Below are 14663 nucleotides of genomic sequence, written 5' to 3'. Positions count from 1 at the left end.
TTTGCTCTCTGTCTCTTTGCTCTCTGTCTCTTGGCTCTCTGTCTCTTGTCTCTTGGCTCTCTGTCTCTTGGCTCTCTGTCTCTTGTCCCTTTGCTCTCTGTCTCTTTGCTCTCTGTCTCTTGTCCCTTTGCTCTCTGTCTCTTTGCTCTCTGTCTCTTTGCTCTCTGTCTCTTGGCTCTCTGTCTCTTTGCTCTCTGTCTCTTGGCTCTCTGTCTCTTGTCTCTTGGCTCTCTGTCTCTTGGCTCTCAGTCTCTTGGCTCTCTGTCTCTTGGCTCTCTGTCTCTTGGCTCTGTCTCTTGGCTCTCTGTCTCTTTGCTCTCTGTCTCTTTGCTCTCTGTCTCTTGTCTCTCTGTCTCTTAGCTCTTTGTCTCTTGGCTCTCTGTCTCTTGTCTCTCAGTCTCTTGGCTCTCTGTCTCTTGGCTCTCTGTCTCTTTGCTCTCTGTCTCTTTGCTCTCTGTCTCTTTGCTCTCTGTCTCTTTGCTCTCTGTCTCTTTGCTCTCTGTCTCTTTGCTCTCTGTCTCTTTGCTCTCTGTCTCTTTGCTCTCTGTCTCTTGTCTCTCTGTCTCTTGTCTCTCTTTCTCTTGGCTCTCTTTCTCTTGGCTCTCTTTCTCTTGGTTCTCTGTCTCTTGGTTCTCTGTCTCTTGGTTCTCTGTCTCTTGGTTCTCTGTCTCTTGGCTCTCTGTCTCTTGGTTCTCTGTCTCTTGGTTCTCTGTCTCTTGGCTCTCTGTCTCTCTGTCTCTCTGTCATTAGCTCTCTGTCTCTTGTCTCTCTCCTGTCTCTCTGTCTCTTGTCTCTCTGTCTCTTGTCTCTCTGTCTCTTGGCTCTCTGTCTCTTGGCTCTCTGTCTCTTGTCTCTCTGTCTCTTGTCTCTCTTTCTCTTAGCTCTCTTTCTCTTGGCTCTCTTTCTCTTGGTTCTCGGTCTCTTGGTTCTCTGTCTCTTGTCTCTCTGTCTCTTGGCTCTCTGTCTCTTGGCTCTCTGTCTCTTGGCTCTCTGTCTCTTGGCTCTCTGTCTCTTGGCTCTCTGTCTCTTGGCTCTCTGTCTCTTGGCTCTCTGTCTCTTGGCTCTCTGTCTCTTTGCTCTCTGTCTCTTTGCTCTCTTTCTCTTGGTTCTCTGTCTCTTGGCTCTCTGTCTCTTGGCTCTCTGTCTCTCTGTCATTAGCTCTCTGTCTCTTGTCTCTCTCCTGTCTCTTGTCTCTCTGTCTCTTGGCTCTCTGTCTCTTGGCTCTCTGTCTCTTGGCTCTCTGTCTCTTGGCTCTCTGTCTCTTTGCTCTCTGTCTCTTGGCTCTCTGTCTCTTGGCTCTCTGTCTCTTGGCTCTCTGTCTCTTGGCTCTCTGTCTCTTTGCTCTCTGTCTCTTGTCTCTCTTGCTCTTGGTTCTCTGTCTCTTGGTTCTCTGTCTCTTGGTTCTCTGTCTCTTGGCTCTCTGTCTCTTGGCTCTCTGTCTCTTTGTCATTAGCTCTCTGTCTCTTGTCTCTCTCCTGTCTCTCTGTCTCTTTGCTCTCTGTCTCTTGGCTCTCTGTCTCTTGGCTCTCTGTCTCTCTGTCATTAGCTCTCTGTCTCTTGTCTCTCTCCTGTCTCTCTGTCTCTTGGCTCTCTGTCTCTTTGCTCTCTGTCTCTTTGCTCTCTGTCTCTTGTCTCTCTGTCTGTCTCTGTGTCTGTCTCTTGTCTCTCTCTCTTGTCTCTCTGTCTCTTGTCTCTCTGTCTGTCTTTTGTCTCTCTGTCTCTTTGCTCTCTGTCTCTTGGCTCTCTCTCTCTTGTCTCTCTGTCTCTTGTCTCTCTGTCTCTTGTCTCTCTGTCTGTCTCTTGTCTCTCTGTCTGTCTCTTGTCTCTCTGTCTGTCTCTTGGCTCTCTCTGTCTCGTTGCTCTGTCTCTTGTCTCTCTGTGGGTAGAGGGAAGATGACGGAAGTTGTGGGTTTCTGGTGGCGCGGTGCGCGGAGGATCCGGACACACATTGTACTTATTCTTCTCTCTCTTTTCCTTCCACTGACTCTGAGAACTCTCTCCTGAGATATCTGAGCGATGATAAGATCCTGGTGATCCAAGAGGAGCCGCTGAGCCAGAAAGACAACAAGAAGGACACGGGCCGGAGGTCCCGGAAAAAAAGCAAGAACCCGGGCAGTCCCAGTTACCCCATCAGCCCTTCCATGCTAACCTCCAGCGGGCGGCTGGACCCGGCCCAACAGGACGCCATGACCTTCTCCATGGCCGACAGCAACACTGTACCCCTCTACCACGTGAGTACCCACCTTCCTCACCCCCCCCCCCCCCCCCCCCCCGTACCCCTCTACCATGTGAGTACCAACCTTTCTCACCCCTCCCCCCCCCCACCCCCGTACCCCTCTACCATGTGAGTACCAACCTTTCTCACCCCTCCCCCCCCCACCCCCGTACCCCTCTACCATGTGAGTACCAACCTTTCTCACCCCTCCCACCCCACCCCCCGTACCCCTCTACCACGTGAGTACCAACCTTTCTCACCCCTCCCCCCCACCCCACCCCCCGTACCCCTCTACCACGTGAGTACCAACCTTTCTCACCCCTCCCCCCCCCCCCCCCCCCCCCTGCCCCTCTACCATGTGAGTACCAACCTTTCTCACCCCTCCCCCCCCCCACCCCCGTACCCCTCTACCATGTGAGTACCAACCTTTCTCACCCCTCTCCCCCCCCCCACCCCCCGTACCGCTCTACCATGTGAGTACCAACCTTTCTCCCCCCCCCCCCCCCCCCCCACCCCCCGTACCCCTCTACCACGTGAGTACCAACCTTTCTCACCCCTCCCCCCCACTCCACCCCCCGTACCCCTCTACCACGTGAGTACCAACCTTTCTCACCCCTCCCCCCCACTCCACCCCTGTGCCCCTCTACCACGTGCCTCCCCCCCCCCACCCCACCCCCCGTACCCCTCTACCACGTGAGTACCAACCTTTCTCACCCCTCCCCACCCCCCCGTACCCCTCTACCATGTGAGTACCCACCTTTCTCACCCCTCCCCACCCCCCGTACCCCTCTACCACGTGAGTACCAACCTTTCTCACCCCCCCCCCCCACCCCCCGTACCCCTCTACCACGTGAGTACCAACCTTTCTCACCCCCCCACCCCCCGTACCCCTCTACCATGTGAGTCTAACCTTTAGACTGAGCAGCCCAGGGGGGGGGGGGCGTCGGCGGTTAATGATGGGATGTGGGGTTCCAGCACCTTGCACCTCTGGACCCCTTTACATCACACATCACCCTGCACCTCTGGACCCCTTTACATTACACAGCACCCTGCACCTCTGGACCCCTTTACATTACACATCACCCTGCACCTCTGGACCCCTTTACATTACACAGCACCCTGCACCTCTGGGCCCCTTTACATTACACAGCACCCTGCACCTCTGGGCCCCTTTACATTACACAGCACCCTGCACCTCTGGGCCACTTTAAATTACACAGCACCCTGCACCTCTGGGCCCCTTTACATTACACAGCACCCTGCACCTCTGGGCCCCTTTACATTACACAGCACCCTGCACCTCTGGGCCCCTTTACATTACACAGCCCCCTGCACCTCTGGGCCCCTTTCCATTACACAGCCCCCCTGCACCTCTGGGCCCCTTTACATTACACAGCACCCTGCACCTCTGGGCCACTTTAAATTACACAGCACCGAACCTCTGGACCCCTTTACATTACACAGCACCCTGCACCTCTGGGCCCCTTTACATTACACAGCACCCTGCACCTCTGGGCCCCTTTACATTACACAGCACCCTGCACCTCTGGGCCACTTTAAATTACACAGCACCCTGCACCTCTGGGCCCCTTTACATTACACAGCCCCGGCACCTCTGGGCCCCTTTACATTACACAGCACCCTGCACCTCTGGGCCCCTTTACATTACACAGCACCCTGCACCTCTGGGCCCCTTTACATTACACAGCACCCTGCTCCTCTGGGCTCCTTTACATCACACAGCACCGCACCTCTGGACCCCTTTACATTACACAGCACCCGCACCTCTGGGCCCCTTTACATTACACAGCACCCCACAGCTCTGGGGCCCTTTACATTACACAGCACCCTGCTCCTCTGGGCCACTTTAAATTACACAGCACCCTGCTCCTCTGGACCCCTTTACATTACACAGCACCCGCACCTCTGGGCCCCTTTACATTACACAGCACCCCACAGCTCTGGACCCCTTTACATTACACAGCACCCTGCACCTCTGGGCCCCTTTACATTACACAGCACCCCACAGCTCTGGACCCCTTTACATTACACAGCACCCTGCACCTCTGGACCCCTTTACATTACACAGCACCCTGCACCTCTGGGCCCCTTTACATTACACAGCACCCTGCACCTCTGGGCCCCTTTACATTACACAGCACCCTGCACCTCTGGGCCCCTTTACATTACACAGCACCCTGCTCCTCTGGGCCCCTTTACATCACACAGCACCCTCCACCTCTGGACCCCTTTACATCACACAGCACCCTCCACCTCTGGACCCCTTTACATTACACAGCACCCTCCACCTTTGGGCCCCTTTACATTACACAGCACCCTGCTCCTCTGGACCCCTTTACATTACACAGCACCCTGCTCCTCTGGGCCCCTTTACATCACACAGCACCCTCCACCTCTGGACCCCTTTACATTACACAGCACCCTCCACCTTTGGGCCCCTTTACATTACACAGCACCCTGCACCTCTGGGCCCCTTTACATTACACAGCACCCTGCTCCTCTGGGCCCCTTTACATCACACAGCACCCTCCACCTCTGGACCCCTTTACATCACACAGCACCCTCCACCTCTGGGCCCCTTTACATTACACAGCACCCTGCACCTCTGGACCCCTTTACATTACACAGCACCCTGCACCTCTGGGCCCCTTTACATTACACAGCCCCCTGCACCTCTGGACCCCTTTACATTACACATCACCCTGCACCTCTGGACCCCTTTACATTACACAGCACCCTGCACCTCTGGACCCCTTTACATCACACATCACCCTGCACCTCTGGGCCCCTTTACATTACACATCACCCTGCACCTCTGGACCCCTTTACATTACACAGCACCCTGCACCTCTGGGCCCCTTTACATTACACAGCACCCTGCACCTCTGGGCCACTTTAAATTACACAGCACCCTGCACCCCTTTACATTACACAGCACCCTGCACCTCTGGGCCCCTTTACATTACACAGCCCCGGCACCTCTGGGCCCCTTTACATTACACAGCACCCTGCACCTCTGGGCCCCTTTACATTACACAGCACCCTGCACCTCTGGGCCCCTTTACATTACACAGCACCCTGCTCCTCTGGGCTCCTTTACATCACACAGCACCGCACCTCTGGACCCCTTTACATTACACAGCACCCTGCACCTCTGGGCCCCTTTACATTACACATCACCCTGCACCTCTGGGCCCCTTTACATTACACAGCACCCCACAGCTCTGGGCCCCTTTACATTACACAGCACCCTGCTCCTCTGGGCCACTTTAAATTACACAGCACCCTGCACCTCTGGACCCCTTTACATTACACAGCACCCTGCACCTCTGGGCCCCTTTACATTACACAGCACCCTGCACCTCTGGGCCCCTTTACATTACACAGCACCCTGCACCTCTGGGCCCCTTTACATTACACAGCACCCTGCTCCTCTGGGCCCCTTTACATCACACAGCACCCTCCACCTCTGGACCCCTTTACATTACACAGCACCCTCCACCTTTGGGCCCCTTTACATTACACAGCACCCTGCTCCTCTGGACCCCTTTACATCACACAGCACCCTGCACCTCTGGGCCCCTTTACATCACACAGCACCCATACCTCTGGGCCCCTTTACATTACACAGCACCCTGCACCTCTGGGCCCCTTTACATCACACAGCACCCATACCTCTGGGCCCCTTTACACAGCCCCCACAGTTTGTTACACAGACACCCCCCCACAGACATGGATGGATGGATGGGAGGTGTCGGGGTGGAGTCCCACAGAAGTGAATCCCCGCCCACAGCCAGGTGCAGTGACTCATTCTGTCCTTCTACACTGAGGGGGCGCCCCGACCTCCCCCCGATATTCTATTTATATGAACTTCTTCCTACAATATTTTCCCCTCTCGTGTTTTTCTTGTTACTTTGTAATCTCTGAATATCCGGAGATTGAAGGAGGAGGAGATTCACTTTGGTGGAAAGAAGGGGGGGCCCCACGTTTTTCAGTTTGGGGGCCACATTGTATATATTGTGGGCTGAAAAAAAATCTGTTTTTATAAATTATTGGATACAATTTATTTGTAGCTTTTTGTGATCAGTGTGATGTGTAACAAGTGAGAGTCCCCCCGTTCTATCCGTGTCCCCCCGTTCTATCCGTGTCCCCCCGTTCTATCCGTGTCCCCCCGTTCTATCCGTGTCCCCCCGTTCTATCCGTGTCCCCCCGTTCTATCCGAGTCCCCCCGTTCTATCCGTGTCCCCCCGTTCTATCCGTGTCCCCCCGTTCTATCCGTGTCCCCCCGTTCTATCCGTGTCCCCCCGTTCTATCCGTGTCCCCCCGTTCTATCCGTGTCCCCCCGTTCTATCCGAGTCCCCCCGTTCTATCCGTGTCCCCCCGTTCTATCCGTGTCCCCCCGTTCTATCCCTGTCCCCCCGTTCTATCCCTGTCCCCCCGTTCTATCCCTGTCCCCCCGTTCTATCCGTGTCCCCCCGTTCTATCCGTGTCCCCCCGTTCTATCCGTGTCCCCCCGTTCTATCCGTGTCCCCCCGTTCTATCCGTGTCCCCCCGTTCTATCCGTGTCCCCCCGTTCTATCCCTGTCCCCCCGTTCTATCCGAGTCCCCCCGTTCTATCCCTGTCCCCCCGTTCTATCCGTGTCCCCCCGTTCTATCCGTGTCCCCCCGTTCTATCCGTGTCCCCCCCGTTCTATCCGTGTCCCCCCGTTATATCCGAGTCCCCCCGTTCTATCCGAGTCCCCCCGTTCTATCCCTGTCCCCCCGTTCTATCCGTGTCCCCCCGTTCTATCCGTGTCCCCCCGTTCTATCCCTGTTCCCCCCGTTCTATCCCTGTTCCCCCGTTCTATCCCTGTTCCCCCGTTCTATCCCTGTTCCCCCGTTCTATCCGTGTTCTATCAGTGTCCCCCCGTTCTATCCCTGTCCCCCCGTTCTATCCCTGTCCCCCCGTTCTATCCGCGTCCCCCCGTTCTATCCGCGTCCCCCCATTCTATCCGCGTCCCTCCGTTCTATCCGTGTCACAGTCACAGCCCCCCCCGTTCTATCCGCGTCCCCCCGTTCTATCCGTGTCACAGTCACAGTCCCCCCGTTCTATCCGTGTCACAGTCCCCCCGTTCTATCCGTGTCACAGTCACAGTCCCCCCGTTCTATCCGTGTCACAGTCACAGTCCCCCCGTTCTATCCGTGTCACAGTCACAGTCCCCCCGTTCTATCCGTGTCACAGTCACAGTCCCCCCGTTCTATCCGTGTCACAGTCACAGTCCCCCCGTTCTATCCGTGTCACATTCACAGTCCCCCCGTTCTATCCGTGTCACATTCACAGTCCCCCCGTTCTATCCGTGTCCCCCCGTTCTATCCGTGTCACAGTCACAGTCCCCCCGTTCTATCTGTGTCACAGTCCCCCCGTTCTATCTGTGTCACAGTCCCCCTGTTCTATCCGTGTCACAGTCCCCCTGTTCTATCCGTGTCACAGTCCCCCCTGTTCTATCCGTGTCCCCCCGTTCTACCCGTGTCCCCCCGTTCTATCCGTGTCCCCCCGTTCTATCCGCGTCCCCCCGTTCTATCCGCGTCCCCCCGTTCTATCCGCGTCCCCCCGTTCTATCCGCGTCCCCCCGTTCTATCCGCGTCCCCCCGTTCTATCCGCGTCCCCCCGTTCTATCCGCGTCCCCCCGTTCTATCCGCGTCCCCCCGTTCTATCCGCGTCCCCCCGTTCTATCCGCGTCCCCCCGTTCTATCCGCGTCCCCCCGTTCTATCCGCGTCCCCCCGTTCTATCCGAGTCCCCCCGTTCTATCCGAGTCCCCCCGTTCTATCCGAGTCCCCCCGTTCTATCCCTGTCCCCCCGTTCTATCCCTGTCCCCCCGTTCTATCCGCGTCCCCCCGTTCTATCCGCGTCCCCTCATTCTATCCGCGTCCCTCCGTTCTATCCGTGTCACAGTCACAGCCCCCCCGTTCTATCCGCGTCCCCCCGTTCTATCCGTGTCACAGTCACAGTCCCCCCGTTCTATCCGTGTCCCCCTGTTCTATCCGTGTCACAGTCACAGTCCCCCCGTTCTATCCGTGTCACAGTCACAGTCCCCCCGTTCTATCCGTGTCACAGTCACAGTCCCCCCGTTCTATCCGTGTCCCCCTGTTCTATCCGTGTCACAGTCACAGTCCCCCCGTTCTATCCGTGTCACAGTCACAGTCCCCCCGTTCTATCCGTGTCCCCCTGTTCTATCCGTGTCACAGTCACAGTCCCCCCGTTCTATCCGTGTCACAGTCACAGTCCCCCCGTTCTATCCGTGTCACAGTCACAGTCCCCCCGTTCTATCCGTGTCACAGTCACAGTCCCCCCGTTCTATCCGTGTCACATTCACAGTCCCCCCGTTCTATCCGTGTCACAGTCACAGTCCCCCCGTTCTATCCGTGTCACAGTCACAGTCCCCCCGTTCTATCCGTGTCACAGTCACAGTCCCCCCCGTTCTATCCGTGTCACAGTCACAGTCCCCCCGTTCTATCCGTGTCACAGTCACAGTCCCCCCGTTCTATCCGTGTCACATTCACAGTCCCCCCGTTCTATCCGTGTCACATTCACAGTCCCCCCGTTCTATCCGTGTCCCCCCGTTCTATCCGTGTCGCAGTCACAGTCCCCCCGTTCTATCTGTGTCACAGTCCCCCTGTTCTATCCGTGTCACAGTCCCCCCTGTTCTATCCGTGTCCCCCCGTTCTATCCGTGTCCCCCCGTTCTACCCGTGTCCCCCCGTTCTACCCGTGTCCCCCCGTTCTACCCGTGTCCCCCCCGTTCTATCCGCGTCCCCCCATTCTATCCGCGTCCCCCCGTTCTATCCGCGTCCCCCCGTTCTATCCGCGTCCCCCCGTTCTATCCGCGTCCCCCCGTTCTATCCGCGTCCCCCCGTTCTATCCGCGTCCCCCCGTTCTATCCGCGTCCCCCCGTTCTATCCGTGTCCCCCCGTTCTATCCGCGTCCCCCCGTTCTATCCGCGTCCCCCCGTTCTATCCGCGTCCCCCCGTTCTATCCGCGTCCCCCCGTTCTATCCGCGTCCCCCCGTTCTTTCCGCGTCCCCCCGTTCTATCCGCGTCCCCCCGTTCTATCCGCGTCCCCCCGTTCTATCCGCGTCCCCCCGTTCTATCCGCGTCCCCCCGTTCTATCCGCGTCCCCCCGTTCTATCCGCGTCCCCCCGTTCTATCCGAGTCCCCCCGTTCTATCCGAGTCCCCCCGTTCTATCCGAGTCCCCCCGTTCTATCCGAGTCCCCCCGTTCTATCCGAGTCCCCCCGTTCTATCCGAGTCCCCCCCGTTCTATCCGAGTCCCCCCGTTCTATCCGAGTCCCCCCGTTCTATCCGAGTCCCCCCGTTCTATCCGAGTCCCCCCGTTCTATCCGAGTCCCCCCGTTCTATCCGAGTCCCCCCGTTCTATCCGAGTCCCCCCGTTCTATCCCTGTCCCCCCGTTCTATCCGAGTCCCCCCGTTCTATCCGAGTCCCCCCGTTCTATCCGAGTCCCCCCGTTCTATCCGAGTCCCCCCGTTCTATCCGAGTCCCCCCGTTCTATCCGAGTCCCCCCGTTCTATCCCTGTCCCCCCGTTCTATCCGAGTCCCCCCGTTCTATCCCTGTCCCCCCGTTCTATCCCTGTCCCCCCGTTCTATCCGTGTCCCTCCGTTCTATCCGTGTCCCTCCGTTCCAGCTGTGTCCCTGTCAGTCCCCCTGTTCTATCCGTATCCCCGCCCCGTTCCCCCTGTTCTATCTGTGTCCCCATCAGAGTCCCCTCATTCTATCCGTGTCCCCCATCCTATGCATTAAGGTGAAAAAACTCCTGGCAGTGACTGCCCCCCCCCCACCTGTTTTATTTACCTGAGCCCTGGAATTTCCCATGGCGGAGACGCGCACTTCCTCTGCCCAGAGGTTCTCGGCTCTTGATTGAATAGATTGATAGCAGCGCAGCCATTGGCTCCCCCTTTTTACTAGCAATGGCGGCAATCAGCGATTTTTATCGTGACTGCGGCGACATTATGGCGGACACTTTTCTGGTACAATCGTTAAAAAAAATAATGGCGGCCACACAAAATATGGACACTTTGGGGCCCAATTTGGAGATTTTCACTTAGGGGGTGTACTCACTTTTGTTGCCAGCGGGGTTTAGACATGAATGGCTGTGTGTTGAGTTATTTGTTATACAAGCTGTACACTCACCTCCCCCCCCCCCCGTGTACACTCCTCCCCCCCCTCCCCTGTGTACACCCCCCCCCTGTGTACATCCCTCCCCCCCTGTACACTCACTACACAACATTGGGGTAGATTCAGAGCGCAATTACGCCTGCGTATCCATAGATGCACCGCGTAATTGCTAAGTAGCGCCGGCGTATCTTCTTTCTGTATTCAGAAAACAAGATACGCCGACTTTAGCCTAAGATCCGACTGGCATAAGTCTCTTACGCCGTCGTATCTTAGGGTGCATTCTGACGCTGGCCGCTAGGTGGCGTTCCCGTAGTTGTCAGCGTAGAGTATGCAAATTACATACTCACGCCGGCGCTCGTTTTTTACGTCCTTTGCGTACGTCGTTTTCGCCGTAAGGCTGCTCCTGCTATTAGGAGGCGCAGCCAATGGTAAGTATGGACGTCGTTCCCGCTTTGCGATTTTCAAAATTTGCGTCGTTTGCGTAACTCGTTCGTGAATGGCGCTGGACGCCATTCACGTTCACGTCGAAGCCAATGACGTCCTTGCGACGTCATTTACCGCAATGCACGTCGGGAAATTTCCCCGACGGAGAATGCGCAGTACGTTCGGCGCGTAGGAACGCGCCTAATTTAAATGATCCACGCCCCCTACGGGATCATTTAAATTACGCGCGCTTACGCCGGCCCCTTTTACGAAACGCCGCCGCAAATTACGGAGCAAATGCTTCGTGAATGAAGCGTAGCTCCAGTAATTTACGGAGGCGTAGCGTAAAAACTAGACGCTGCGCCGCCGTATCAGTGCGCGCCCCTAGCTGAATCTGGGCCATTGTAGATACAAAGTGTCATTTCTTCAGTGTTGTCACATGAAAAGATACAAGGGGTGTACTTACTTTTGTCAGACACTGTGTGTGTGTGTATTTATTTATTCTTTAATTGAAATAAAGGAATTGCGTGCAGAACCAGGAAGCGTTCCCTTCATAGAACGCGCTTTCCTCCTCCGGGTGACATTTTGGGGAAGTTGCATTTTTCTGTTTCGCAATAATTCTATTTCTGGGAAATTTGCTCTTCCTGTACAGCAGGGCGGCGCTCTTCCCCAAACCTACAATAATTGCTTTCACTTTCTGAATTTTTCTAAAACGTTACTCCTCCTCCTCCTCCCCCTCCCCCCCAGAGCTGTGTGCGAGTCGTCGGTGCCGGACCCTGCTTCGGCGGGCCGTCGTCTGCCTGCACAGTTGCACTTCCCCTTTAAGCTCGCACTCTGCTGGCGTTTGCACAATGTCGCTCCGCCGCTTTCCTGTCTTGTTTTCTGCGTTGCGCGGCGAAGCGAAACCAGCAGATTTGTGACGTTTCCTGTCCCTCCCCTCCCCCCCAGCGACACCCCCACATCAAAGACAACTGAAACCTTCAGGTACCCGCCGCCGCCGCCCTCCTCTGTGAAAGCTGCAGGCGGCGACGGCGTGCAAAAAAAAAAAAAATGTGTTACAACGTTCTGAATAATAATGAGAAAACGAATCGCAAAATCGCCTAAAAGGGACGCCGTATTATCTGCTCAGCGGCCACTTTATTAGGTACACCTGTTCAGTTGCTCGGTGACACAAATTTCTAATCGGCCAATCACACGGCAGCTCAACTCAATTAGAGGTCGACCGTTACGGGTTTTTCTCTGGCCGATATTTAGAAACCAGCACGGCCAATAGCTGATATATGATGCCGATTTTTATTTTCTTCTTTTTTTTTTTTGGTGCCACTGATTGGCTGTGGCAGGCGTTGGTACTGGTTGGCTGCTCTGAAAGGTGGCACTGAGTGGCGTTGACACTGGCAGGTGGGACTGGTTGGCACTGACTGGCACAATTTCTCCCAGCTCCCATGGTGTCACCCTGCCTCCCATAGTGGCCTCCTACTTATAAAAGTTTGACTACATCAATGGTTCTCAACACCCAAGCCATGCCCTACTGCCAGGCTGTGTGGCCTCCCTTCTCCTGGATTAGATGCCCTAACTTCCTAAAATGCCCTTCACATATGGCCCCTGCATGGACTAAGACCTTTAGATATGGCCCCTGCATGGACCTAGACCTTCACATATGGACCTAGACCTTAACATATGGACCTAGACCTTCACATATGGACCTAGACCTTCACATATGGACCTAGACCTTCACATATGGACCTAGACCTTCACATATGGCCCCTGCATGGACTAAGACCTTCACATATGGACCTAGACCTTCACATATGAACCAAAACCTTCATATATGGACCTAGACCTTCACATATGAACCAAAACCTTCACATATGGACCTAGACCTTCACATATGAACCAAGACCTTCACATATGGACCTAGACCTTCACATATGGCCCCTGCATGGACTAAGACCTTCAGATGTGAATATCTTCCATATGTGAAGGTCTTGGTCCATGCAGGGGCCACATCTGAAGGTCTTAGTCCATGCAGGGGCCATGTGTGAAGGTCTTGGTCCATGCAGGGGCCACATCTGACGGTCTTAGTCCATGCAGGGGCCATATGTGAAGGTCTAGGTCCATATGTGAAGGTCTTGGTCCATGCAGGGGCCACATCTGAAGGTCTTAGTCCATGCAGGGGCCATATGTGAAGGTCTAGGTTCACATATGGACCTAGACCTTCACATATGAACCAAAACCTTCACATATGGACCTAGACCTTCACATATGAACCAAAACCTTCACATATGGACCTAGACCTTCACATATGAACCAAAACCTTCACATATGGACCTAGACCAGTGTTTCTCAACTCCAGTCCTCGGGGCGCACCAACAGGTCATGTTTTCAGGATTTCCCTCAGATCAAACTGCTGTGGTAATTACTAAGGCAGTGAAACTGATAAAATCACCTGTGCACAATAATGGAAAGCCTGAAAACATGACCTGTTGGTGCGCCCCGAGGACTGGAGTTGAGAAACACTGACCTAGACCTTCACATATGAACCAAGACCTTCACATATGGACCTAGACCTTCACATATGGCCCCTGCATGGACTAAGACCTTCAGATGTGGCCCCTGCATGGACCAAGACCTTCACATATGGACCTAGACCTTCACATATGGCCCCTGCATGGACTAAGACCGTCAGATGTGGCCCCTGCATGGACCAAGACCTTCACACATGGCCCCTGCATGGACTAAGACCTTCAGATGTGGCCCCTGCATGGACCAAGACCTTCACATATGGACCTAGACCTTCACATATGGCCCCTGCATGGACTAAGACCGTCAGATGTGGCCCCTGCATGGACCAAGACCTTCACGCACGGCCCCTGCATGGACCAAGACCTTCAGCTATGGACCAAATGGGACACACGTGTTACATTGTATATATTTTATTTGTTCCCTATAACAATATACCCGCCATGGACCCCTCTATAGGGAGCGCTGAGCTCGCAGATCCTCGCATCTCTTCTCCAGAATATCAGATCTGGAATCTTCCTTTTACTGCCGTCATAAAAATCCGATTTACCGCAGCAAGGTCAGACTCGTAACGGCGGACGGCTCGGCAACGACTTCACTGGAAACTTATCATTATTATGGAAACATTTTAATCCTGGAGAATCTTCCATCTTTATGGGCCGCTGTGACCCCCGGAGCCCCCGAGCTTAATAGCCGCCACATATCACCGACTCCCTCAGAAGACTTTCCTGATAATAAAAACTCGGAGGCCTTCCTAGGAGGACCTGCCGGAAGATTCTGTCCCGGGCCGAAGCCTTTCCATGTGTAGAAGGACGAGTCCGGTCACCTAGGATGAGATCTGATCGGGGACCAGTCATGTGTGTGTAGTGTGAGGAATAAGAGATACGTCCTAAAGAAGGATTAGCCAAAATAAGTTTTTACTTTGCTGAAATGTACTGGCAGGACCGATTTAATGACTTGAGGGTTCGGAACGCAAGAGATATGTCCTAAAAAAACTCCTGAACGTAAGAGATATGTCCTAAAAAACTCCTGAACGTAAGAGATGCATCCTAAAAAACTCCTGAACGTAAGAGAAATGTCCTAAAAAACTCCTGAACGTAAGAGATATGTCCTAAAAAAACTCCTGAACGTAAGAGAAATGTCCTAAAAAACTCCTGAACGTAAGAGATATGTCCTAAAAAACTCCTGAACGTAAGAGATATGTCCTAAAAAACTCCTGAACGTAAGAGATATGTCCTAAAAAACTCCTGAACGTAAGAGATATGTCCTAAAAAACTCCTGAACGTAAGAGATGCATCCTAAAAAACTCCTGAA

The 14663-nt window shown here is 54.7% G+C and overlaps 1 protein-coding gene across 1 annotated transcript in view; it reads left to right on the top strand.

Moving 5' to 3' along the window:
- The window catches only part of LOC120914376 (connector enhancer of kinase suppressor of ras 2-like), a 304346-nt gene that overhangs the window by 266129 nt on the left and 23554 nt on the right, over positions 1–14663 (top strand). The window contains exon 13 of the mRNA XM_040325061.1: positions 1992–2231. Coding sequence (XP_040180995.1) covers positions 1992–2231 — 240 coding nt within the window. The remainder of the gene's footprint in view (positions 1–1991; positions 2232–14663) is intronic.

The sequence above is a fragment of the Rana temporaria genome, chromosome 9 (assembly GCF_905171775.1).
Source record: "Rana temporaria chromosome 9, aRanTem1.1, whole genome shotgun sequence".
NCBI lineage: Eukaryota > Metazoa > Chordata > Amphibia > Anura > Ranidae > Rana > Rana temporaria.
This window is presented reverse-complemented; position numbering and strand designations above follow the sequence as displayed.